Raw genomic sequence first — 26253 nt, forward strand, 5'->3', positions numbered from 1 at the left:
AGTGAGCTTAAAAGAATGTTAAACTAATGATGTTATATTTGGAAGAAGTAGTCAGACTGTGCAATAAGATGCAATAAGCATATGAATTGTCATTTCTCTATCTTTTCAACGTCCTCTGTTTCTCTGCAAACTCTACAATCTTCTTCTCTACAAACATCCCCTTTCTCTTTCTAACTGCATCAACATATGTCTTTGCAACATTCACTCGATCAGCTTTCTCGCCCAAATCCTCAAGTTCTTCTTGGGTAGTAGGCACCCAGAACGGATCGAGATCAAGGGTTTCAAACCCAGAGAAGATTAATTGTGGGAAGGCTGCGCCAGAAGTACGTTTCCGTATCTCTGGAGAAAAATCAGATAACTTTTCATCTAGAGAAGACTGAGTGCAACTGACCATCGGCGAAACCAAAACTTTCAACCACGGGAAGCATAGATCGAATTGTAAAGAACGATGTACCCTCTTTCATCTCCTCTGAGACGATTCTTCCTCTTCTCCTAGCCACCACACCATACACTTTTCCGAGTACGTCGGCTAGTAATATCATTAGTGATTGATAAAAGAAAGCAAGAGAGGCATGGTAAACTTGTCTACTCACTGGAAGCTTGAATGTCACAAGTATACATGGCTAGCTTGATTCTGGGGCTCCAATCCAAAATGCCGTTCTTACATGCATCCCTCACTCCTGATATCAGTGCACCTCCAATAGCACCACCACCACCTTTTGCGTTTCCATCAAGTGCTTCTCGGTTGACTTCAACATCTTCAATGGTGAAAGCCATACCTACAACTGGCTCGGCGCACAAGGGCCCTTGAAAGGTAGATAGCTGAAAGCCTGCTTCAATGGACGATTCATAATCCTTAATTAGACGCAGTTCAGCTCGAGCAGTTTCCGGTTCTGCATTGGATGTTGAAATTGAAGCTAGCTGATCGACGGAGATAACATCATCAGTGGATAACATAGCATCGTTAGCTGACCTCCCTTCTTCTCGAGCTTTAGCAAAAATTTCTTCTTTCTTTTTTAATCGAAGGTGTGTTTTGCCAACAGGGTCGAGTAAGACGTTTGCTCCTACTCGTTTAGGTCCAAATGACCAAATGCGATTGGCTGCATCTGCCCAATCTGGGCCAGCCTTTTTGAAAAGCACCTCGAGCTGAGTCCAAAACTGCTCTGGTGTCAAAGCTCTCTCTTCATTCTGGCCTTCGTTCTCGCGTTCAATACCGTCATCTTCTCTTTGCTGCATGTCTTCCCATACATTAGTGTCGCTATGCGAAAGCATCCTTGATACTGTATTTTGATGAGCCAATAGGAAATCAGTGACCAGCTGAGGTAATGGTACAGCTCTAATGGTGAATGAGACAAGACCATTCATTACATTCCCATGGATTGTCCCTCGGGATGCACCTGGAGTCTTAGGGGCTGCCATATCAAGAGCTTTAATGGCTGTTTCACGGAAAGGAACAATTGGCGCGGAAGGCTGAATGGCGCACTTGGCGAACCGTTCACGAAGGTCTTTTAAACAGCGCTTCGAGATCTTTTCAGTGCTTATTTTCTCATTGATGCAAGGAGAGATATACCTCGAGATGCAGTTCACCAGCAGTGATGATGACATGTTCACCACTCTCCTGGACAAGGTATTCGGCACAAGGATCAGCCTGATTCAAGATTTGCAAGCCCCTGATCAATTTGGGCATATCACCTACACTCTAAATCAGTTCAAACCTGGGGAACACAAGCCAGGATTTCAAAGTTTACTTGGGTTTTCTGGCTCGAGGGCGACCCTAACAATAGGCAGTGCGTTCGTGCTTACTCCAGCTAGATTAATCAGATTTTCCTTTCCATCACCTTCCTCCACACCTTTCGCATCACCAGCCCATAATGTTGCACTTCTTGGGACAGTTTTTTCTAGCCCTCCTATAGCACAGACATGCCCAGCTGGAACGCAATCGACAGCTACAAGTTCACGGCCCATCATCATATACAGATCAGAGACAATTACAGGGGCTATATGCTTGACATTTCGAGGGTGGGTTGGAGGGAGAGTGGAATCGTATTTGGGAAGGGTAGCAAGGACTGTCGTGGAACAGTGTAAAGTTCCAGAGAAGACACGGCCAAAACCAAGAAGGACTTCAGGATCAAATGGTTGGTCTGTCGAAGACTCGTTGCTTTCTGTGTGTTGTGCTTCCGCTTGGTTCTCCAAGCTGATAGATTCCAGAGGTTTCATCAAGTCTTCAGGTAAGGGCTTTCCATCCAACTCTTTTCCTCCTTCTTGGTGAGCAATGAGGAAAGCAGCCCGCCGCACACGTTCTTCGCGACCTCGTGCGCGCATTTCTTCGGCTGTCATCTCCTTGGGCTTATACTGTGGCAAATCACCTTGGCGCACAGCAAACATCTTGCTAACATATGCTACAACGTTCGCTTCTTGCCGCTGATCACATCCATACAATGCTTTCTCCAGCTCATTCTCAGGCTTCAGACCTTTACTAGCCTCTGCAGCCTTGGCTCTTTCTGGGTGAAGCATGTGCGGCAGCCTAACAGCTTGTGCTGCCAAAGGTGATGGAATAACCTCTATAATAGCTTGAAATGTGGCAGTTGAAAGAGGCAGCCACTGTTGCATAATGAGTGTGAGGATATTGCGAGTATCTTTTGATCGAATATCACGAGGAGACACACGGATATTGAGGGCAGTGACAATCTTCTGGGTAGCTTCTGCGTCGCTGAAATTATCTATTAGCACATAAAAGGATGATGATGGGTAAGCAAAATGCATACTGCTGGTTGAGTACAGTGTCGTAGACACGCCAAATGTTCTCAAGAATAAATTGTACAAACATAGGTTTGAGGTTTCTTCCTTGAAGCTTCTTTCGACCTACTACGCGCTTGGTTTTGGGATCGAGATACCAATCGCCCCACAACACTCTTCTCAATTTGTTCTCCTTGATGTTCAATTTTTCGGCGTATAGGCGAGAGAATTTTCCAAGTCTGAACGCCCAGCCATCTATGGCAGAGGCAAAAAGCACATTACCTTTGTCAGGGGCGAAATAAATGTCTTCATCTTCCTTCTCTTCGTACTCTTCGTCATCAATCATATCAGCTTGTTCTTCTTCTCTGGCTGCAAGCCTTTTCTCTCTTTCTTCCCTCCATCTCAGGTCGTCTTCCATTCTCTCTGAAGCATAGAAGGATCCCATAACAGCATTGACTCGTTCAATCAATTGTGTGATATGGTGATAAGCCTCTGATGGAGATAGTTTGAGCTCCGTTATAAGTCGATCCATCTTGTTAATCACAAGCAGGGGGCGAAGCCTATCAACCCAAACTTGACGGAGCACAGCGATAGTTTGAGTACAGACACCTTCCCATACATCAACGAGGACCAAAGCGCCATCACAGAGACGAGAGGCAGTAGATACTTCTGAAGCAAAGTCAACATGTCCAGGGGTATCGATGACATTACAGATGCAGCTTTCTATCTTCGATTGTCCATCTGTTCCTATGCGGTTCATCTCAAATCGTAAAGAGACAGCCGAGGACTCCATAGTAATCCCTCGCTCTTGTTCATCTTCTCTAGAGTCCAAAAACCTCAGTTTGCCTGCCATACGAGACGATATGATGTTATTTGAAGATAAGAGGGAATCAGCAAAGGAAGTCTTGCCATGGTCTACATGAGCAACAATAGTTACATTCTATATATATATATATATATATATATCAGTAATGAATCCATGATACAGAAGATAGCTTACCCGGGTGTTCTCTAATGGAACTGCAAAATTCTTGGACATGATGAGCCGAAATAATGCTTACAGTCAGATATACAAGTCAATTTAGAGAAAATCGACTGACTATACTTTCCAAATTCAATTTAAATGTACAAAATAATCATTTAAATACTCGAACTTTTCGGAGCCGATTCTGCCAATTCATGACATCACGACTTTTTTTCCCAAGGTTTTTGCATTTCCTTGTCTTTATTTCATCTTGACAACATCTTCACAAAATCAATTTCTATTCTTTGGTACGCGATAATTTCAAGAAAATGAATGGGTAAGCGATTATATCCCACATAAATTGGTTAAAGTGTGTTCAAGCCTCAAAATGTCTTCGTTAGTATATTTTTTTCACAGGGTGATTTGGTTATGTTGACCAGCGGACTAGCCCTTCCTCCGTCGCTTCCTCGCCAGTTCCTCGCGATATTCCTTTGCATCGAATATCAAGCTTCTTGCGCACCCTCCATGTTCGAGAAGACATTACATGCCTCCGAGATCTACTTGCGGAACACCAGGCCTTAGGTGGCTGGGGTAGAGTTCATGAGCGAGTCGTTGATAGCTCGGAATTGCCTTTATTCTTTGAAACTGATGATGATCAAGGATTTGCAGAGGGTGAAGTATTTGAATCTTCAACCGTTAAGGACGACTCTGCAGAGCAAGATCTTCATGAGTCATCAATTTCTGAAGAATCCAATCACGATGGTCTCTCGTTGGCAAAAGACATACCTACTCTACCATCCCCACCGAGAAGGTATATCCAAGAGCTCAGCCTAGATTTAAACACATTGAACTCAGAGGCTATCCTTGCTCTCGACTTGTGGCGCAGGAGAACAATGGGAATTAAGGCATTGTCGATGGAATTCATCAGTCACGTACCTTCTACAGCTACCAATATGAAGATCTCAGAACACAACATCATTACAGACTCTCCCAAAGAAAGTTACCAAAGGAGTGCAAAATCAAAGTCGCCACAACATAGTTTTAGTAGAACAGACAGTTCGGGTAGCCAGGTAAACTCCTCCACTTCTAAGCTATCTGCATCGAATGTTCCGCTTGATTCAAACGCAGCAGGCGAGGATGAACTATGGAATGATTCTTCGGACAGCGGACACGAAAAAAAGAGACCAAAAATTATCAACACGTATAGAAATGTCAAAAAGAGGTTGGGTGTACCTTTGCGTGTAGTCAAGCCTAAGGCCAAAGATGCAGAACAGCCAAAGAGAAAACCAGGGCGGCCCAAGAAGAAAGACACTGCCCACGAGTCTACAGAACAGTCAAAGAAGAGAAGAGGTAAACCTGAAAAAAATGACATAGCACTTGGGTTTACAAAACAGCCGTCGAGAAGAGGCAGACCCAGAAAAAAAGGTATCGCGTCTGGGTTTACAGAGCAGCCGGAGAAGCAAGCAGATAAACCAAAGAACAACCGAATACTGGCACCAACAATCGCATTGGAGGAGAGAACGACGATGATTTCATATCAAGGCAAGGTTACCCATAATGGAAAGCCACAAACATACGATCCAGTTAAAATTACTACACCTCCATCAAGTTCCTCGGATTCAGTTTTGACAGACATTGAGACTCCTTTTCGATTCTCTTCTATGCAGACACAATCCTCAGATGAGCATGATGATAAGGGTAATCTGCTCATCGATTCTGATGAAGGAACACCCTTGCCATCTGCAAGACCTCTCATATATGTTCAAAAAACACCGAAAGCAAGAAACGTTGTTATGAAAGAAAAACGACCAAAACAGAGGAAGAGGTTCGTTCTGGATAAGGTACTGCTGCCAAGGTTAAGAAGGAAGCCGGAGAAGGTTTGGAATGCAGCGAGAAAAGAAAAGAATGGCAGAAGATTGAACACAGGGGTGCAGTCAGCTGAGAGAAGGATGACACACAAGAACTCGGTGGTGTTCAGGGAAAAAGAGTCGGTGGACAAGAATAGACACATAGTCTCAAAAAATTCTGCAAAGAGGAAGAGAAACGTGTTGGAAGCAGTTTTTATCCCCTCAAGACGGAGGAGACTATCGTGATACTTACTCGCACTTCAAATTCTGCGGTAGGCAACTATCCGATGAATGTGAGTATCAACAGTGTATTGAAGAAAATCTAGACAGCCTTTTATTGCCATCTCATAGCTTCATTCATTTATGAGTTGATATCCTTTTTACGTGGTGGTACAAACAGAAATCCTCATTTTTTTTTTCCAATTGCACTGTGAAATTAGAACCTGCTTTCTGCATTTTGATCACGATAGCGACTGGGCATTCTGTCAGGTAGTATTCTGGCATCAACGTGGAATACAACCGGAGCTGATGCTGAACGCAGAATACGTTTACTCATCAAAATGTCGAAATTCAAGGATGCAGAGTATGAATTTTCTCATCATTGAGATAGGTAGGTTTATTCATTTTGTGTCCTCTCGGTGATGTTTTCTCATCGTTGTCCATCAGTCAATGAGTCCTCATACATATAGGTTATCTCCTGGAAACACGGACAATCCTCTTTCGAAAACAACTGATACAACAAGCATGTCTCGTCAAAAGTTCTCTCTTCGCCATCAAACAGTCAAGGTGCCCCAATTATACCAGCGATAATCAAGCCTTTGTCTTTCACTGTCCATGTCTATCCCTTTCACTTCAGCCTACACTTGCCTTCAATGAAGACCATCAATCCATTATTGTATGCTCACGGTTATATAAGTGGACCAACAATTGGCACTAAACACACGATCGAGTCCTGTATATATGACAGAGACTGGCACTTCATCTTCAAATACAACTCTCACTTCATCTCTCGATAACGCTTTATCAGAATAACCGTTGTTGATGTTCAGACTATAATGCATCGTTGTACCTGTAGATGGTTCTATCAAGATCGCATGTCCAAGCCTCCGTGCTTTGTTCTTGTCGACCAGTGAACATGATCAAATTGCAAGAGTCAATTAGACCAGCAATAAGCTTGATAATGGTTGGGTCTTTGAAGCGATTCAAGCTGGATATCAGGTGCAATTTGGTATTTGTTTTTGTGACATGGATCTGAAGTCAAGCTTGTTGCCTCTGAGTAATCTATACAAAGAAGGACGACAGCTGTGATCATAGAAAGTCTCGACATGCTTTATTAAAGACACCGTCATACGAGCTTCATGTATAGGTTTATGGTCTCACGAAAGCAGAGCCACCAGATCATTTAGCTCACAGGAAAACATATCTTAGGAATGGCTCACAGAAATTACAGCGTACAAGTGAATTTACGTTGAATAAAATTGCTGCTATCCTCTTCTTTTTCTCTTTGAACACGAGCAGCAAAGTGAAATGTATATGAGGATTTCCATTGAGAATCATGCCTGAATACTCTGGTGGATGGCAGACGAAGAATACACCTGGAAAGCTGGCAAAGGAATAACTTTGAAAGAGCATTGTAGGCTTATTGTTAAGGAGTTTACAAATCAGGATTATTATAATACTTTGTAATACGTAGTTTTCAACATCAAAGATAAAAAGGAAAAACATAAATATTTTTAATGTTGGTATTTGTAGGCTTGAATGCCTCACTGTAATTACAACGGTAATTACTTTAAGGTTTTCGTAAATATTAATTATTTTTGGTACAGCAAATCTAGCACTTGTCTTGCATAGAAAAGAGTAAAGAATAAGAAATCTATCTATCATTCAACCTTATCCATCCATGTTCCCTCTCTTAATCCCTCGGGGTTCCAGAGTGTGGCGATGTGGAGGGCTTGCACTTACAGTATTAAACAAAATTTTAGATTTGAATTGTGTCATGTCGACGCGACGCGTCACGCGTATTTTCTTCGAATGAGTGGACATTATCTTGAATCAAATTCACTGATTCTGTCTTTTTCTCTTTTCTACTTTGTTATCGATAATTTTCAACTGGCTCTCTAGCTATTAGATTATGCCTCCGTCTAAAAGATCTCCATCAATATATTCAGTCTCTGACTTAGACACTCCCAGTGATTATGCGCCAAGTCCAGAGGCAAAGCCATCACCAGCAAAGGGAAAACACAAAACTGCAGGCCAAGCTAAGAGGAAATTTGCAGCAGGGGATTCAAAGAAGGACGACAGCATTGTAGACATTGAGGACATTTCAATTCACGTCGATAGGAAACACGGGCAAGATTACCATGACGTTGAAAACGTGGTCAGTGGGCAGAGGAATTTGCTTGCTTGGTTCGAGAAAGTCAGGTAAGGGCAAAATATCCGGCCAAGTAAACGAGCAGGCGCTGATAAGAAGAGAAAAGAGAAAAGAGGGGAATGCCATGGAGAAAAAAGTATGACCCGACTTTAAATATGGAGGAAAAGGGTCAACGGGCGTACGAGGTGAGCTACCTGTTAAGATAAACTTGCCGGATAATCATGACTTACAAATGATTAGATATGGGGTGAGCCATCGGTTTTCAGCAACTTAATAGCAACCGTTTGGGCTAAAACGTTGTAGTGAGCGAAGTCATGCTGCAACAGACCCAGGTGGCCACTGTGGGTATCGCGTATCGGACTGATTTTTACAAAATTTACTCATCATTTCAGGTTATTGCGTACTGGCAAAAATGGATAGCAAAATGGCCTACCATAGCTGATTTGGCCAAGGCTGATGTAGAAGTGCGTCTAGCTTGATCACCCTTTTAAAAGATACTGGAGATACTGACAACACGCACCACAGGAAGTCAATGCGGCATGGCGTGAGTCGTTTAAAAGTGGTTTAATTGACTATTCGCTAACTCTTTAAAGGTGGCCTTGGATATTATAGAAGGGCGCGGTCATTGTTAGAAGGAGCAAAAACAGTGATGAGTAACTCAAAGTACCATGGTCGGTTACCTAGTGATCCAGTGGTTTTGGAAAAGGAGATTACCGGTGTAGGCAGATATACAGCTGGTAGGTCCTATAAAGACTCGTAATTGAGAACTTTGTCCAAGCGACTTTAGGTGCTATATGTTCCATGGCATACGGTATCAAGACTCCTATCGTATGTGTCATTTGTAAAGGGCTTGCTATGTACAACTAATCATGGCTAGGTTGACGGAAACATACATCGACTTTTGACCAGGCTTCTGGCACTCTATGCTCCCCAAACAGCTCCGTTAACTATCAAGTTTCTTTGGGCCGCGGCTCAAAAATTAGTGGAACAACTACCAGAAAAAGATACTTACAAGGGCATTACTGGTGATTGGAATCAAGTGAGTCGTGCAGGACGAAATATAACAATTCGTTAATAGACAATTTCGCGCAGGCTTTGATGGAACTAGGAAGCCAAGTTTGTAAACCCGTCTCTGCGGAATGCGGTACTTGCCCTTTGCAGAAAGCTTGTAAAGCGTACAGCGAAGTTTGTACCTGAAGTGATTGATTGTAGACTTGCTGATATTTTTTGCAGCTTTCTGAAGCTCCCACAAAAATAGTCAGCACGGAGACAAAATGCCAGCTCTGTGCGCCAATCCCACGTGAACCAAACCAGGACAGAATACCAAGCGTTACTGTGTTTCCCATGAAGAAGGAGAAGAAGCTTTCCCGGATCGAGGAGGAATCTGTCTGTGTAATCGAGTGGCAAGGGCTCGAGCAGGAGAGAAGGTGGCTTTTTACCAAAAGACCAGAAAAGGGTATGTTTCTTATTACTGAGTCCTAACGAAGCTCAGAAACTACAGGCCTTCTCGCTGGTCTCTATGAGCCTCCAACGATACCTGTTGCGTCAGGCTCGACTTTCTCTGAAAAACTTAGTGCTTCAATAGAGGTCATTGGCGATTGCATATTCTTATCGCGAGATGATATCGAAATTATAAAAGCATCCAGCAGACGGGTTAGAAGTATATCACATATTTTTTCACATATCAACATGACATACCATATCTTCCATATCATTGTCAACACTCCAACATATTCTCCCTTTTCAATCAAAGACAATGCCCCTCGCCCAATTGCATGGCTGAATGCCGAAGAAGTTGAGGGCGCAAATGTGGGTACTGGCGTCAAGAAAGTGTGGGCAGAGATATACGGGTCTTGGGGTAGCTTTGAGGTATCTCTGACCGGGTCTGCACCTAGGAAGAAACGAAAGACTTGCAGTCAAGTAACGAAAAAAGTTACCAATGGGGCAGCTGAGGGCAAAGTTGTAAAGAAAATTTTGATGCCTGTGATGCCTGTGAGGAAAAGAGTAGAAGATGAAGCCAAATGAGCAGCGCTTCATGTTTAAATCTTGATCACATTTCTGCTGTACGTCGTGATCATTCACTTTAAATCTTACTTCTTATGGGCGTCATGCGGAGTTCGACAAATTTCTCTGACTTAATCTTATGAGAAATTGCGCTATCAATCGCAGTCGTCCCCACATACCTGGAATACCACCGGTATCTGTGACAATCAAGATCAGATGCCACTCTGTACTCCAGTCAATTGTGTCATCTGTCGTGTCACTAGGCCACCAAGGAGAAGACAACTAGTTTGAACCTCAAGACAAAGCCCTCCGCCTCAACCTGAAACGACGCAGTAATCGACTAGATGGAATGCTCTTATCAGTCCAGATAACGACTGATGCGTAGAAGCTGTCAAAATCACAAAGAACAATTATTGATCAGAACTCCGAACAACGGTGACAATCCATCATACCAGGCACGGGCACAGAATTCCCGCCATCCTTCCACAGAAGGTTGTCTGTTGGATTTTCTCTTAGTTAGCCTTTTTTTCTTTTCTTCAAATCAATTCGCTGCAAAATGTCGTTCACCATTCTACATATTTCTTTTGCGTCATCTCAAGTCTCCCAGTCAGGTTCACCACTCTCTCCAACTAATATTCTATCAGCCGGCCTATTTCCAACAAACCCTGACACCACTCATTATGCGTTATGGCGTGCTCTGGCACATGGCGATTCTGAAATTATTCATCAAATCTCCAGCAGCTTATCCCGCCCAATGTATTGGAATTTGGATGACGTCAAAATCCTTGACACACTCACCATACAAAAAATTCGCTAGCATACTGATTTTCATCCAAGTGAAAAAGACGTGCTTGTTCCTGGGCCAGGTTGGTTTTTCATCGCCAAATAGATGAATAGGACGCTCAATATAAAGGCTTGCAGGAATTAGGAAGTGACAATTCATAGATGATCCATTCCAATTCGGTATAGTGCGCTGTCGACATCATCTACAGAGACCAAAAAGACGATATGCTTTACAGTCTCTCAGACAGCATGCATTCAGACACACTCAAGGCTCGAGTAAAAAAATACTTTGGGTATACAGACACAACCCCAGAGGCTATTTCTGTGGTTACATGGGCAAAGTCCAAAACTCCAGCGGTAGGAAATGAAGTAGGTTTCCTTTTGGATATTTTGTTGGCCATGGCTGACTGATTGTCTAGATGAAAGAGTATCTACTTTCTCTCTTTCCTTTTTTACAATGGGTCCCTCGGTATAATTTTACATGGTTGGTTGGCGATCTTATAGCGTATGTGTTTATAGTGTGTTTGAAAATAGCCAGCTGACAAAGCATTTCCAGCGGTATCACTGTCGGAATGGTTCTTGTGCCACAGTCGCTGTCATACGCCAAGATTGCCCTTCTTGAACCTCAATATGGTCTATACTCTTCGTTCATTGGCGTTCTCACGTATGCTTTCTTTGCCACCTCCAAGGATGTCTCCATTGGTCCCGTTGCAGTCATGTCTTTAGAAACCGGCAATATTATCGCCAACGTACAAGACAAATACGGCGACTTGTACGACAAACCAGTCATTGCAACAGCGTTAGCATTCATCTGCGGCTTTATTGTATTGGGTATTGGGTTGTTGCGGATTGGGTGGATAGTGGAATTTAGTAAGTGGCGTATGAATGGTTCAAGATAATCTTGGCTAATTGAGATATACAGTTCCGCAACCAGCTGTTTCTGGATTCATGACTGGAAGTGCTCTCAACATCGCAGCGGGTCAATTTCCTGCGGTTTTTGGTCTCGCGAAAAAGTTTGATACGCGCGCCGCCACTTACAAGGTTATCATCAACACCTTGAAGCACCTGCCAGAGGCCTCTCTCGATACTGCGTTTGGTGTCAGCGCACTCACGATTCTCTATGGAATCAAGTGGAGTTTAACCTGGGTTGGGAGGCGTTATCCTCGATGGAATCGTGTGGCATTCTTTGCGCAATCTCTTCGACATGCTTTTGTCATCATCTTGTTCACCATTATATCCTGGCGAATCAATACCCACCACGCAAAACCTCGTATATCTCTTGTTGGATATGTTCCTTCTGGCTTAAAGGATGTCGGTCGGCCATATATCGACAAAAACTTACTTGGCGCAATCGGGCCTCATATACCTGTAGCCACTATCATCTTACTGCTGGAACATATCTCCATCGCCAAATCTTTCGGTCGGTTGAATGGTTACAAAATCAATCCCAACCAAGAGCTTGTTGCCATTGGTGTCAACAATACTCTCAGTACACTGTTTTCTGCCTACCCTTCCACGGGTTCTTTCTCCCGCTCAGCGCTCAAGTCCAAGGCTGGCGTACGGACCCCTGCTGCCGGTCTGGCGACAGGCGTAGTGGTCATCGTCGCTCTCTATGCTGTTGCCCCCGCTTTTTACTGGATTCCCAATGCTGCTCTTTCCGCGCTGATCATCCATGCCGTTGCAGACTTGGTTGCTTCTCCCAAGCATTCGTATGGTTTCTGGCGAGTGGCGCCTCTGGAATACATCATCTTTGTCGGTGCTGTTCTCTGGTCCGTCTTCTACACTATTGAATCCGGCATCTACTGGTCGCTCGCCACCTCTGTCGTCCTGTTGCTGTTACGCATCGCAAGACCCAAGGGCCATTTCCTTGGCCGTGTCCGAATTAGGCCTGTTGCCCAAGAGGCCAGTCAGCAAATCCGGGACATCTATGTTCCTCTGGATGAAGAAGGAAACCGAGACATTGCTGTCGAATCTCCTCCGCCTGGCATCATCATCTACCGCTTTGAGGAGTCTTTTCTCTATCCTAATGCCTCCTATATCAATGACCGACTTGTCGAGCAGGCCAAAAAGGTTTCCAGGCGAGGCAAGGACTATTCAAACATTGCTGCTGGCGATCGACCTTGGAACGACCCGGGACCCAAGCAAAAGGATGCTCAGGCAGTCGTTGAAGCCGACCGAGCCAAACCCAGACTGAAAGCTGTCATCCTTGATTTTGCTGCTGTAGCTAATCTGGATACCACGGGTGTTCAAAATCTAATTGACGCGAAAGTAGCGATGGAAAAATGGGCCGATGGACCCGTGGAATTTCACTTTTGCGGTATCCTCTCTCCTTGGATTCGACGTGCTCTTATCGCAGGTGGTTTCGGTCAAGGACGTACGAAGGAAAGTACTGCGTTGGAGATTGCCCCAGCTGTGATTGAAAACTTGGAACATGCTGCTTCACCCAGCGCCAACAGAGATCGGTACAGCGAACACGACATCGCCTTGATCCATGATCAGCAAGGGTCATCAACGTCCACCGATAGCTCTTTTATGGATGAAGAGAAGCGGATCGATCGCTTGGAACCGAACCCAGAGCCCAACACCCAAGTGGATGGTGGATACTGGACAGACAGAAGGGGAAGCAAGGATTCGGTCAAGTCTGTACCGTTGTTGGATAGGTCCACTCCTTTCGTAAGCATACGTCTCGACGCCTTTCCAGTTGGATTGCTAAACCCAACGCAGTTCCATTTCGATCTGACGGATGCTATCCATTCTCTCAACTTGTCTCATGGCGAATAGAAATCAATAGACTATCGCGAGGTGGGATCACGTTTGGCTTGATTGGCTATGTGCTTGATGTTGAACTGGACGCTTGAGGATTTATGTTTTTCTCTTGTATGGGGACGCTTTACTATCTTTCCTTGGGATATTTCTTGGGTTTATTTACATCTTTATTATCTTGTTCATTTTGATTTTTTGGGTTGTCTCACCAGATGAAACGACGGCTCAGTTGCTGCAGCTCATAGATCCAAATAGAAACGATTCAACGAATGTATAGGGCTCGTTTGTCATCGCTTATGGACAAGAATTCGCTCTGTAAACGTATTTTTTTGGTATTCACTTGAAAAAGTGTAATGAGTTTTAAACCACTTCAAATAGTTGTCATTGGGAGGATTGGTATGACGTCATGGGTCTTTGGCTTTTTTGTCCAGCCAAAATTCTATATAAACAAGAGAATACATTTTGACAACATTATAAATCAAGCCAAGTTATATTTGTATTGTCAAACCAAGATAGGATTATCATGTCTGCACACCAAGACAAACCTCAGCCATCTCAGGTCAGCGGCCATGTCACCGCAGCGCAAGGCATCGCCCAGCAGGTACGCTTTGAACGAGTAGAGTCGACTATGCGCAAGGTGCTGACCCAACACTATGGCTAGGCAGTAGCAGCAGTCCTTCCGGAGTCACTTGGATCAGCCTCATGGGCCGAGTCTGGCAGCAAACTTCAAAAACAAGGAGAGCAGGAAGTGGATGCTGCCAAGGCGCAGAAAGCAGTCGAGGCTACTGTTGATGCAGGTGTAGGCAAAGTCAAGTCGTAAGTGATGAGCCCGTAGGGTTGATGTTGCTTCTCATTAGAGTTTAATCTATAGTGCTGTCGGCTACATGACGGGAGACCAAGACAAACAAACAGACGGGAACACTCAAGCTGAGAAAGCTCAATGGGATTACAAGCAAGCTACGTCTGACTCTCTCGCAGCAATGCCTGTACCAAGTGCAGAAGGTATGAAAGGCAAGCTACAGAGTGTGCAGGGTATTGTGACGGGTGATGCTGAGAAGCAGAAAGAGGGAAATGTTCGAGCAGAGAAGGCAGCTTGGAAGGACGGCGTGTAAATTAGGAATGTATCATATATGATTATAATATAGCATCTATAACTAGGTGATGATCATGTCACCTGTAGAGCATCTTTCAAGCGATTCGGAAAGTGAAGGTTGGAGTGACAAGAATTGAATAATCAACGTCTTGGTACTCCCTCAATGACGCGAGGATAATGTTGACGGATCATCTCAAAGAGACCGGGACTTCTCTCTGCGAGCACCATCGGATCTTCTCCAAGTCCCACGAATATAGTGGAAACGCCAGCATCCTGTAAAAGGTCAGGATGGTCACAACATAACAACGGGAATCAACATACAATAGCACTACCAATAGTCAGGCCTTCATTAATACCAATGAGGAAGGAGAATAGAATGACAGGACTGTATGCCACTTCATCAGTACGCTGTACAGCGATAATGAGTTTAACCTTACGCAGAGTACTGCCCATGGCTGTTGTAAGCCGGGTGAGTGACTAGACAACTCTCAGCGTACTGGTCAATACGTCAACAACCTATACTTACACCTCAAGTATAAATATCCAAGGACAGCACACAAAAACCCATTGATGTAGGCACCCCAAGTAATGGCTTGAAGCATTTAACATTATCCTGTAATACGCAAACAATAATCACAACTCACCAATACCGACAAGTGAGTCGTTAACCAAGGCATCAACACCTCGGTCCTTCAAGAGTGTCCAAGTATCCCGGGCGGCTGGAATATAAGCCTTGCCGTAGAGAGCTGCTACCATCAGAAGAATGCCAATTTGTAAAGGGATGCATCCACTCACAGATTTCAATACTACGATAAAAAGTGACAGAAATTCGTGATCAGTATCAAGATACGAAACAAAAGTCGCCATATGTTCTTACTAAGCATCTGCATGATCCAAGTGTCAGTCTCATACACAAAAGGGGCCACCAGATACAACAACTTACATTTGTTAAAGTATTCAACCATCCATTGTATACAGCCAAGACAGCACTGAGCCTACAACATGATCAACACTACCTCTCTTCATTCTGCTAGAAGACAATCTCACAATACAAATCATGATTGCTCCAATCACTGGTTGTGTGTTAATACATGCAAAGCCTAATGAATGATAGCACTTACTATCCCCTTGTCCTGACTCATACTGCTGGAAAAGCTGCAAGATCAACCTCAACAGCTCAAGAATGGTAACCAACAAACTTCCAAAAGCAATGGAACCAAGAGAAAGGGTAGAGGCTCTCAAAAAGGCCATCAAAGTTGCCTTTTTTGGAAGACCACCCGTCGGCACACGAGGACCGTAATAATACCATCCACCAAAGATGCCACCTGCAAGTGTACAGAGGATGACATTACCAACCACTTGAGACATCCAAAGATAAGAAAAGGTGCTGTAAAAGATAAGGCCAGCGACCTTGCCAGATGAACAACTTGTTGAAGAGCATGCTAGATCCTCAACATCAACAGCTATTCAAGCCTAGAAACCGACACATACCAGCGCTATTGGGAGTCCATTTGACATAGATGGCGATGCAAGTAAAAGTGTACCAGACAGATAATGCAGCTTGCACTAGCAAACCAACGAAAACGACAAAGTAAACCGATGGGTGGTGCTTAGTAATATCAATGGTAGTCTGCAAAAGCAACTTGGCCAATGGAATACTATCCAACAACCTCAGTAACCACGAATTGGCTCAAACGCATCACTAACCGTTTACGCATGCCCCAGTAAACAAACACAGAGAGAAGTGCAACGACCAGGAAAATGATAGCCGCTGACCAATCTGTACACAACTCTGTCAGGTCGCTTCTTTAAAAGGTACGTAAGTCGTCAACATACATTTGATTATAAAGTAGTCTGTGTTTTGCAAAAAATCGTATCAACAAACATCCACAATCTGTCAAAATCTCATCACTCACATATACAAATGCCGATATTAAGGACCACTGTCAAAGCAAGCGTGATTTCAAGGATAATCTTGGTCAATGTTCTCAGCAGCTGCAAACAGTCAGGTCAGTATAGATCAACACTTTGCCAAATGCAAGCAGCTCGCCATGAGATAGAGGGCAGCAATAACCAAACCAAATCCCACGACAACAAGCAAGATGAATACAGTATGGCTACGTTCACGTTCAACACAACAAACGGCATGAGCATCCCGCCTCCGACTCACTAGTTTAGAGTAGCTCCTGAACCCGTTCTTCCCGCTGAACTGCTTCCCATGCCACCTCCAAGTCCATTCACTTTGATGAAGCCGTTGATTGCTATCCCAGAGACAACAGCGAAACCGGCTACAACAGCGATAAAGAGCGCCAAGAACACAGGGTCGTTCAGTCTTTTCCTCGGACGTAGCCGCTGGCCAGTCTTTTCATTGGCTTGAGAGAATGGTGCTGTATCCTCGTACATAACCTGCCCACCCGTTTCTGGGTTTGTAGTAGCATAAGGCTGAGAGGGCTTCATGGTGTAGTTGTGAGTCTGGTTAGGAGGAATATTGAACTGCTGTCCATTGGGTAATTGACTTTGTGGAGAGGTATGATATGGCTGCTGTTGCTGATAACCATTCTGTGATCCGCCTTGATAATACTCTTGAGCGCTCATCACGTAACTCTGAGCTGGTTTTAGTCAGCTCAAATGTCTTGGATGGGCTAATAAATGACCACTGTGAATAGAAAGTATATATACAAAATCAGAAATTTCCGCAATTCCAAATATTATAATAGTAATAATTATATTCAAACTAAAATTAAGGATTTTTTATAATGACCTCATCAAAAGAATGGATAGAGATATCAGTCGCGGGGGGCTTCATAGTCGTCTTTGTATTAGGGCAATTCATTTCTAACGGCGAGTTGAACACAGCCACAATTTGCTTCCGTGATTACAACTCCTGTTTCGTTGGTGAAAATGAATATCCCAACTATTCACCGGATAACAAGAAATCAGCTCTTAAGAATGATTAGCTCAAACCACACGTTCGACGCCTCTATGGAAGGGAGGTACTGTGGGCATCCTCGCGATGCTATGGAGCGCCAACGTTTTATTCCGCTGAGAAATGGTCAAATCATAGATAGAGAGGAAGACTCGGGTAGGTTTATCAATGTCACCCACGCCGAGCCACACGAGTCAGAATTGGGTCTGGATGGTATACAAAAGGGATTCAAAACCTTTGGCAGACTGTTGAAGAATAGAACAAGTGAACTGGAAGCATCTTTGGCAGGCTTGGACATTGAGATAACACCCTGTCATGGTGCGACATAAACCCGTGTGGCTATCAACTGTGATATACTTCAATTGGATGTTGCCTGCAATATCAGTACATCTTTTTCCGTCTATTTCATGTTGCTTTGCCTGTTGTCATAGACATGCATCTTTCTGCGTCTGTATTATACATTCAAGCAGCAATAACAGCCTATTGGAGGTTGAGAAAGAATTGCTGTAGTACAAGGTCTCAGTCCTTTTCTATCCTATCGAATACAACACTCACTACCAGCTCATTAGGATAGATCATTTGTAAGGTTCTGGTGGCTCTTCCATCCTTGTAGGCGACAAGCATAGGTATAACCTCGACCTTGGCTTCCTGGGCAATTTCCTACTCACACACTGTTATCAAAGTCTCTCTACAAAGAACAAAACCACTGACCTCCTGATTTTCAACATCAACATTGGCAAACTTGAGCTGAGGAAATTGTTTTTCAAATTCGGAAAGAGACTGCAATTTCCTTCAGTTGTGATCGTCCCCTTCCAACGAGTAGTAGACAACGACGACTTGTGAGCCGCCAATCTTGTCTCCATCAGCTCCAACCATCTTGCAACAAAACAGAGCCACATACAAGGGATTTCCACTCGTTATAAGATTCGATAGCCTTGACCATTCTGTCTGATGTTGCAGCGACTACAAGCAAAGATAGTGTCAGACAAAAGCCAAGTATAAGCAAAGACAATAAGTCGAGACGTCTCGAGTCGCAACCTCCGATAGACCACCCCTCCTACCCTCGGAGTCACCAAACGAAAACTTACCAAGAGAGAGTAAGAGAATAGACAACAATCATTGCGGAATGATAACTCGCTTTTATACGGTGAGGTTGTCGCTGACGTCACGCCATGCGACAAGTACAAACCGTGGCACTTTAGAATGCGGAGATCGCCGCATGCCAGTGCTTGGGTTGTTCTACCTTTTCAACAGCGCTGACAAAACGTATAAGGGTTTTATTCTTTGGCAAATCAAATTTCTATCATAATCTGATGAGAAGATTTTGTATACACCCTATCGTTGATATTTGACGAGCCGTTAGATATGCATCGAGCGAGTATTGTTCACACAGTCGTCCTTGAGAGGCATACGAAAATGCATAGATTAATCTCACAGTCGTATGGTTATCTAGCTTCATACCATGTCAAGAAACAACAAAGCATATCAGAAAAGTATGTGTCTTCTCGCAGTCCATCTCAGCAAACATTTCTCTTTTCGATAGGATCCATCGATGAGATAGGATTGGGCTGTGGGTTAGCCCAAGCCATACCAGCCACCTCTAATTCGCCTTGCTAATTGTATATCTTTCTGCATGATCGTGACTCGTTTTGCGTGAATGGCACATAGATTCCTAATCGCATTCGTCAACAACAACACAATATCATGAGCATCAACACTTGCGCGTCTTCAAACAAATGAACAAGAAACGCCTCTGCTGCTTCTTGCAAGGCGAGAATTGCTGAACTCTGCCATCTAAAATCGCCTGTTTCTTCACTAGCCAGCTTCATAGCAACTTCTCGTACCTATGTCACAAAATCAGTCATATATCATTTATACAGAAACATTAGAAAGCTCACAACCCGCGAAAAAGGCAGCTTTGCAATTAGCAAATCTGTACTCTTTTGATAATGCCTAATCTCTCTCAATGCCACAGTGCCTGGTCGAAAACGATGTTTCCTCTTGGGTCCTGCTGGGGATGCGGGAGCTGGAGCTGGAGCTAGAGATCAAGTGTATCAGTCTGGCTGATTACATTTTGGATATATGTGGTTGATTTCTCCATCGTTAAGTCGGCGACGCGTAGATTCAATGCGCATACCTGGAAGCCACTCACGTTTGCTCTTCCTAGGTGCTTTTCCACCTGTGCTCTTTCTTGCCGTATTCTTTGATCTTCTTGGAGTATCCCCTAAACTTGAGCGGCCTCCTCCAGCACTTGGCCCTGTGACAGTCCTGGCCATATTCGGCAGTTGAGTCTCGTCTCTTCCCCACCAGTCGAGATTGGTTGATACAAACCAGTAACCAATAGCTCAAGATTCAAAAAGAATGTGAGAGCTTTGAAGAGTATTTCTTAGACTGTTGACGCGTTTGACAGGAAAAGACAAGATTGCGGTAGGGCCTGTAAGCACTTTTGATAGGCGAACAAAAGACTATATTTCTTGCTAGTCACGAGTGCAGTTGAGCGCCCAGCGCTGAAGAAACTGAATGAAAAAAATAGAAAAATAGAAAAAGAAAAAAGAATTATTGACATTCACGACAATTGAAGATCAGCCACGCTGGAAATATCAAATTCAGGGTCCAAGGGCTACAGCGCGTCTGATTTACGTAATCTACAACTATCATTCAACTTGAATAACAGCCATTTATTTATATACCGTTTACAGATTGAGATCAGCTCGAATGCAAAGATGATAATGACATTGATAGCATAGAAGCAAAGCGCTTATGGTCAAAGCTGATGGATATGGTATTCGCTGCTCAACAGTTATTCACAATCTCTATTCTTCAAAGCTCGCATGTAGGGATAAGACTATACAAACCATTATCGATTATGCTGTATCTCTCTGCTAATTTATACAAGATGGCTTGTCGCTCTCAAGCGTCTCGGACGCCAACGTTACAATGATCATTCTCGATGATTAGCAGCTGCGGATACTTGTTGGGCAAGCGGACTAGGTGCTATTTTCCTCCCTCTCCTGCCAAGCAATGTAGCGTTGCCCATATCCAGCTCAAAGCCATTTTGCTTTTGTTGTCCGCGGCCTCTATCTCTTTGGCCAGCTCTACCCTCGTAAAGGACAGCCTCTGCTTCCCGCCTGTTTGCACCTCCGCGACCAGCATAATGTGCGACGATTGGTTCTTTTATACCTGCAGCAGCATTGGCGGCCGCACGGCCACGATGTTCTTGGATCTGACGGGCAACGGCCTCGCCATGTTTTCGACGGGCTTCTTCAACAGCTGCATCGTCTTCCTCCTCCTCTTCCTCATTCAAGCCATGAAGGAATCCACGTTGGCCAGCACCGCCTGGGCCATTGTAGGCCCGACGTCGGGCACCTTCTTCTTCCATACGATGAACAGCATATGTGACATCAAACGCTTCTTTAAGAGCGCTGACACCAGGAGATCGACCTTCTCGATTGCCTGCGCGAATGGACGCCAAAAGTGGAGAGTCCATGGGAGCGTTTGAAGGCATACCTGAAGGACGAGCCGAGGGCAGTGGTGGTGAGTAGGCCTCCTTGATCCAAGGGTGAGCCAAGAATTCATCGATGGTATAACGTTGAGCAGGGTCAACACATAATAGGTGTGTGATGAGATCCTTTGCGGAATGGGAAATATCGTCCCACCAAGGACTAAGAAAAGTGTAGTAACCACGAGCAACTTTTTCCGTAAGAACGCTGATGCTTTCATCATAGAATGCTAATCGCGCCATCAGTCACAAAGTTGAGAGCATGAATGACGAAAATAACTAACGAGGAAATCCACATAAAAGTGTGTACAAGACACATCCCAATGCCCACATATCAACACTTTTACTATATCGTTCATCTTTGACAATTTCAGGAGCGGTGTAGCCAACAGTACCACAGGGAGTCATGGTCTGCTCATCCCAAACAATCTTTGATAGACCAAAGTCGGCAATTTTCACTCTACCAATCTCGCCGCCGCCAATACCTGCTTGAAATTCGCCTTCATCTTCTTTTTCTTCATCATAAGGTCGATGTATAGGTTGACGAGAAGGGATCAACGGAATGCGTTCGAACAGCAGATTTTCAGGTTTAATGTCTCGATGAATAACACCTCGTTCTTCGTGAAGGTACCGAATACCCTCCGCCACTTGAAGTATAACGTGCCGTGAAAGAGCTTCAGAGAAGTATGTGAGTTTGACAATCTGATGAAACAGCTCGCCACCTTCCATAACTAATTCACTTGTTAGTGATGCAAGCAAGAAACTTGACAAGTTACTTACGCTCAAGTACTAGAAAGTAATGCTCTTCGCTTTCAAAGAATTTCAAGAGCTTGACGATATTTGGATGATCGATACCTCGCATAATTTGAACTTCTTTGAGAATATTCGCTCGCTACCAGTCGTTGAATTAGCAAATGCGGTGATTGGTTTGACAAAAGGCAGAGTCAATTCATCGCCTACTTTGCAACAGATCGCAAAGAAGGGCTGAGTACTATCTGCACCATGTACAAGAGGTGCTTTAGACGCCCAAGGGCCAGCAGTTGCAAGTCCAAGATGCGATGTGTCGGAGTGGGATAGGAAATCATTGTGAAATTGAACCAACCTCTGTAACCCTCGGCCTCTTCTTGAAATTAACATTGAGGTGTTTATTACCGTGCTAATCGCGCACATAGTGTGTCAGTCGGATGTCCTCGTTATGATATCGGTTCAATTTGGACATGTGAACGTTTGCCAATGCTGTTGCCGTTCCGTCCGGAACAAACATAGACAAGGATTGTATATACAAAACGCTGAAGACAAGCAAGAATACTCGCAACGCCCAAATCGTCTGCGCTCCAACCTGGCCAAGGTTGGAAGGAGATTCAAGCAAAGCAAAGTCTATTCTATAACAAAAAAGGACGAGAAGATTGAACAAAATAACGCTTACCTGTGATTGATTCAATTCATATTTGCGCACAACCTTGACGGCGACCTTTTGCCCTGATCGACGATCAACAGCTTTGTATACATTCGAGAATGCACCATCACCCATTTTTTCCAACAGCCTGTATTCCTCAAGCCCCTATGTAAACAGTCAATTGCAATTTTTTTCTGGTCAAAATACACAAACTGGATAAACAGGCAACTTCTCGCTCTGAGCTCTTTCGTCGGCAACAATTTTCTCGGCTTCTTCTCTATAATTGGGAGAAGCCGCAAGTACTCGTCCAGATCCTGGCTGCACAGATTGAGCTACATTTCTCGTTAACTGATGTTTTTGACTAGGAAAAAACTGCATACCATCATGGGCGTTTAGATGTTGTATCTCCTTCTTCTCAATTTCTTGAGCAGCAACAGGAGGCTGTTGTTGTGTACCAGTAGGCTTTGAAGACTTGCCATTCTTGTATTCAGTTGGGGCCGTGGGGGAAGCAGTTTGGGCATGCTTCCCATGTCTGAGAATCTCTGCAGATGCGTCATGTCCAGAAAGGCACAAAGGGGGCCCATGAAACCGCAAGATAAGGTCAGTTATGGTTGAGGAAGAGCGGCGAAAGAGACGGATGCGACGGGAAGACGATGTTGATCCAACAGAACCAGGGATTGGTATAGGTTGAGGTTTTCGGGAGAGACAACGGGTTGAGACAGATAGAGTAGGAGACATCAGCATTCCATCCGTAGAGTAGTGTGACGAGACAAGAACAGGAGAGAGCATTCGGGGGGGAGAAGGCAAGAATGGAGATGTCGTCGAGGACGAGGAACGCGAAGGGATAGTGGAACAGGATCGGGGCATTGTTGTGGCCGAATTGTCTCCAATGTTCTGGAAGACATGGCAAAGAGGGACCAACCAACAGATACAAAACGAGAGAAAGAAGAAAGACAAAAGCAAAAGATGAAAGCAGTAATGATAATAAAGTGGAGCGGGTCCTTTGTTCAGTAACGCACGGACCGTTCCCTATGTCATCGTTTGTATGACACACGGACAGAAAATAAACTCCGATATGCCTCACTAGACAAAAAAGCCCATCCATGTCACAGAATTGAACCAAATATTGGAAACCCACGAGAAATGCAACTCACGTTTAAAACTTGACAACATGTCGTCTTTTAGATTCGCCTGTTCTAATTTCTTCAATGCAATCTTGTAGTTGTCGTTTTTAGTCACACTAGAAATCTGTGTGAGGTCTGTTGCTGCCTGTTGGCGGATGGCTGGTTTCGTAGACAGTCCTGTATGGAAATAGGATCCGCGCAAGGAAGGCTGGTCGGAGCGGTCGCGGGATGACTGGCTGGATGAGCGTGTGCTTCCAGAAAAGGCAGGCGATGAAGCGTAGATGGGAGGGATGGACGAAAGAGTGGGAAGAGAGGGGTCCGAGAGAGGTACGAGTAGAGATGGGGAGCGAGGAGATAGCGAAGACGTTGAAAACGATGTATCACTACCCAAATTGGGTGTCAAGCCTGGTCCAGGTGGCTGCTTGGATTCGCCTATGGTGGATGGCAAATGGAAGATAAGTGTGTAAACAGGCTGGGAGCGAGAAACACACAGGCGAAGATGACAAAACGTCCAACAATAGATGGCACGTATAGAGTAAGTGTCGCGTAAAAAGAAATATCCAACGTGAGATAAAACCAAGAGAGAGAATATTAAAATCGATGGGGAAATAAAAAGCAGACAGTCAGCAAACCCAACTACCATTTCATTGACGTCACCGACAACTCACCACTGTTCAAAGCCAGCACCAAGGATTTCTACCCACCAATGGATCGTTTTAATCCCAAGACAATGGTATATGACTCGCAGAGAAGAACAAATGTGGAAACAAAATAAAAATAAATAAATAGAAAAAAAGCTTGTAGAAGTGAAAAACGAAGAGAGAAATAACAATTTCACCTTTCCACGACTTTGCTGATTAACGTTTATCAGCTAATTCTTTTATTTGTGCCCCCAGTTTACACGGCGTTAGTTAATCATCGATTCCTCGTTTGTGGCGTTTGGGAGACAATTCTCAAAAAAAAATAAGAACAAAAGACCAGTATCGCCAACATCTCTTTTATACATACATTCTATCGTCGTCACTGAATGATGCAGAAAGGTAATATGTATACACGGCATGACCACAGTAAAAAAATTTCTTGGAGAAAGGGGAATAATCCTCTCCTAATGACGTCAATCATTCACCGTCCCATCTCTGACAAACCCTTGAACGTCATCACTTTTCTATCACCATTGACTTGGGTTCAAGTGTTTCATGACGTTACGTAGCATTCGGTGGCATTGTTTGTTCAAGGCCTGGGATTATGTACGAGCGAGGATTTGGGTGGCGTCGAGAATCTCATCATTGCAATCGTCCAGCAAAGGCGAGCCTGGAACTGCCACAGCTGAGCGTTGGGTATATATCGACAGCTGGATCCGTCTTGTCAAGCACAGTCTCATGCAGTTGGATTGACTGAGCTTTGCAGAGTTCACAAGGTAGCAGTTTCATAAAACGTCAAACCTAAAAAGCAAGATATCTACACATGTTTATCAACGATAACAGCCAAATCTCAATCTTACTTTGGAAATGCAAGTCGATGGCTGTTCTTGACTGGACCTGTATTGCCTGTTTTGATTAGTGTTTCATTGTTCACCTCACCGGCACGCGTCCTAAATGCAGGTTTTCAAGCCCCACGCCGTCGCTCGCGCCCTTTATCTTACTCGCCAGCAGCCATCGTTTCTCCTCGTCGGGTTCACGAAACTGACGAGCCATGCGGGTAAAAGAGGTGTCGACTTGGGCTATGGTTGTCGGGTCAAGGGCCAAGAGGTACGGGCGAGCTTTGGATTCCCAAAGATGGTATCTAGTATCGTGGATGAGCTCGTTGGCGTTGTGACTTTGCAAAATCGGGACAACTTGTGTAGGTTGCCTCATATCCCAAAGTCATACTCGTTTGTGGCATACACCGCATGGATGTGATCGTCTGTCCATAATGGCCAAAAGAATGTTCGCTCGGATAGCACCGTCACAAGATGAGGATGCATTTGTGCCAAAGTCCAGGGCATTTCCTAATATTCAGTTTTTGTCAGATGTCCATAGTTGACCGCACAAAGGACATTGCAAGGGGCGGTTGATACATACCACAGAATGCTTTGTCCAATTGTCCTCCCTGAATCCCTCATAACTCCCTAGCCACCTTTTCAAGAACTCGGCACCCTTGCGAGCGATGATTACAGCGTTACAAAGCCCCTTGGGTTGCATTCCATCGTCCCAGCCTGGCTTACGAAGAAACGTCAAGCCATGGGCCTCCAGGCCGAGAACGGTGTTGTATTGAAGGAAAGAAGCTTCCGAGAACGGTCTCAGAACCATGGTATCGATATCCAGATAGATACCTCCATATTTTAACAGTCTGAAGAATGAAGTTAGTATGACAACCAGGGATCATTCGATAAACCCACACTTCTAATCTTATCATATCAACCTTATGGGCAAACTACTTCGCATTAACATCATTCAACAAAGCCCCAAAGCAAAGACCCGACTTACATATACAACTGGACTTTTACTCTTTCCTATCCACTGGACATCCCGAGCTCTTTTGATTTCCACCAGGCCATTCCTATAGCCTTGTTCATCCTTCCAGCCTTCCCAGTTTCTGATCCGGTCCCACCAATAACCTTTTGGTTCATTTATGCAATGAAAGTAGACGGAATCGGGCTTCAGACTGATCAGGGAGCTCATTGCCAGATAAGCAAAATACAAAAAGTCAGGTTAATCATCTGCCAGCCCAAAGACATAGTGGACTATATTTGGATGGGGTCCTCTGGA

The 26253-nt window shown here is 44.3% G+C and overlaps 10 protein-coding genes across 10 annotated transcripts; 5 read left to right on the plus strand and 5 right to left on the minus strand.

Annotated features, from left to right (window-relative positions):
* Positions 1 to 97: 97 nt before the first annotated feature.
* Positions 98 to 3775, minus strand: L203_103365 (uncharacterized protein; the record flags this gene model as incomplete). Its single annotated transcript, XM_066212767.1, has 7 exons — positions 98 to 339; positions 392 to 529; positions 594 to 1518; positions 1571 to 1692; positions 1749 to 2710; positions 2766 to 3676; positions 3737 to 3775. The coding sequence occupies 7 exons, from the start codon at positions 3773 to 3775 to the stop codon at positions 98 to 100; spliced, it is 3339 nt and encodes a 1112-aa protein (XP_066068864.1).
* A 313-nt stretch (positions 3776 to 4088) lies between these two features.
* On the plus strand, positions 4089 to 6236 carry L203_103366 (uncharacterized protein; the record flags this gene model as incomplete). Its single annotated transcript, XM_066212768.1, has 6 exons — positions 4089 to 4096; positions 4149 to 5687; positions 5759 to 5840; positions 6018 to 6036; positions 6089 to 6157; positions 6214 to 6236. 6 exons carry the CDS (start codon positions 4089 to 4091, stop codon positions 6234 to 6236), a joined length of 1740 nt encoding a protein of 579 aa, XP_066068865.1.
* Positions 6237 to 7678: 1442 nt separating this feature from the next.
* Positions 7679 to 9943, plus strand: L203_103367 (A/G-specific adenine glycosylase; the record flags this gene model as incomplete). The annotated part of the gene is made up of 11 exons (XM_066212769.1): positions 7679 to 7968; positions 8025 to 8114; positions 8226 to 8259; positions 8311 to 8382; positions 8444 to 8462; positions 8512 to 8655; positions 8706 to 8746; positions 8796 to 8957; positions 9011 to 9103; positions 9152 to 9374; positions 9420 to 9943. The coding sequence occupies 11 exons, from the start codon at positions 7679 to 7681 to the stop codon at positions 9941 to 9943; spliced, it is 1692 nt and encodes a 563-aa protein (XP_066068866.1).
* A 1011-nt stretch (positions 9944 to 10954) lies between these two features.
* On the plus strand, positions 10955 to 13486 carry L203_103368 (uncharacterized protein; the record flags this gene model as incomplete). The annotated part of the gene is made up of 5 exons (XM_066212770.1): positions 10955 to 11074; positions 11125 to 11210; positions 11262 to 11575; positions 11628 to 13378; positions 13430 to 13486. 5 exons carry the CDS (start codon positions 10955 to 10957, stop codon positions 13484 to 13486), a joined length of 2328 nt encoding a protein of 775 aa, XP_066068867.1.
* Positions 13487 to 13991: 505 nt separating this feature from the next.
* Positions 13992 to 14580, plus strand: L203_103369 (uncharacterized protein; the record flags this gene model as incomplete). Its single annotated transcript, XM_066212771.1, has 3 exons — positions 13992 to 14069; positions 14130 to 14284; positions 14340 to 14580. 3 exons carry the CDS (start codon positions 13992 to 13994, stop codon positions 14578 to 14580), a joined length of 474 nt encoding a protein of 157 aa, XP_066068868.1.
* Positions 14581 to 14702: 122 nt separating this feature from the next.
* Positions 14703 to 17156, minus strand: L203_103370 (protein PNS1; the record flags this gene model as incomplete). The annotated part of the gene is made up of 16 exons (XM_066212772.1): positions 14703 to 14834; positions 14883 to 14946; positions 14999 to 15038; positions 15088 to 15153; positions 15206 to 15307; positions 15357 to 15367; positions 15439 to 15445; positions 15505 to 15556; positions 15609 to 15634; positions 15683 to 16003; positions 16053 to 16219; positions 16269 to 16341; positions 16398 to 16415; positions 16478 to 16556; positions 16612 to 16678; positions 16732 to 17156. 16 exons carry the CDS (start codon positions 17154 to 17156, stop codon positions 14703 to 14705), a joined length of 1650 nt encoding a protein of 549 aa, XP_066068869.1.
* Positions 17157 to 17510: 354 nt separating this feature from the next.
* L203_103371 (uncharacterized protein) lies at positions 17511 to 17816 on the plus strand (the record flags this gene model as incomplete). Its single annotated transcript, XM_066212773.1, has 1 exon — positions 17511 to 17816. The coding sequence occupies one exon, from the start codon at positions 17511 to 17513 to the stop codon at positions 17814 to 17816; it is 306 nt and encodes a 101-aa protein (XP_066068870.1).
* A 151-nt stretch (positions 17817 to 17967) lies between these two features.
* L203_103372 (uncharacterized protein) lies at positions 17968 to 18430 on the minus strand (the record flags this gene model as incomplete). Its single annotated transcript, XM_066212774.1, has 5 exons — positions 17968 to 17991; positions 18043 to 18147; positions 18199 to 18267; positions 18316 to 18339; positions 18389 to 18430. 5 exons carry the CDS (start codon positions 18428 to 18430, stop codon positions 17968 to 17970), a joined length of 264 nt encoding a protein of 87 aa, XP_066068871.1.
* Positions 18431 to 19062: 632 nt separating this feature from the next.
* L203_103373 (histone H3) lies at positions 19063 to 19763 on the minus strand (the record flags this gene model as incomplete). Its single annotated transcript, XM_066212775.1, has 4 exons — positions 19063 to 19159; positions 19210 to 19331; positions 19386 to 19525; positions 19640 to 19763. The coding sequence occupies 4 exons, from the start codon at positions 19761 to 19763 to the stop codon at positions 19063 to 19065; spliced, it is 483 nt and encodes a 160-aa protein (XP_066068872.1).
* A 665-nt stretch (positions 19764 to 20428) lies between these two features.
* On the minus strand, positions 20429 to 26166 carry L203_103374 (uncharacterized protein; the record flags this gene model as incomplete). The annotated part of the gene is made up of 14 exons (XM_066212776.1): positions 20429 to 21216; positions 21271 to 21717; positions 21767 to 21878; positions 22089 to 22142; positions 22413 to 22547; positions 22596 to 22714; positions 22763 to 22924; positions 23537 to 23938; positions 24758 to 24857; positions 25087 to 25321; positions 25375 to 25493; positions 25567 to 25834; positions 25884 to 25918; positions 25972 to 26166. The coding sequence occupies 14 exons, from the start codon at positions 26164 to 26166 to the stop codon at positions 20429 to 20431; spliced, it is 3171 nt and encodes a 1056-aa protein (XP_066068873.1).
* Positions 26167 to 26253: the final 87 nt, after the last annotated feature.

Source organism: Cryptococcus depauperatus, chromosome 4 (genome assembly GCF_001720195.1).
Source record: "Cryptococcus depauperatus CBS 7841 chromosome 4, complete sequence".
NCBI lineage: Eukaryota > Fungi > Basidiomycota > Tremellomycetes > Tremellales > Cryptococcaceae > Cryptococcus > Cryptococcus depauperatus.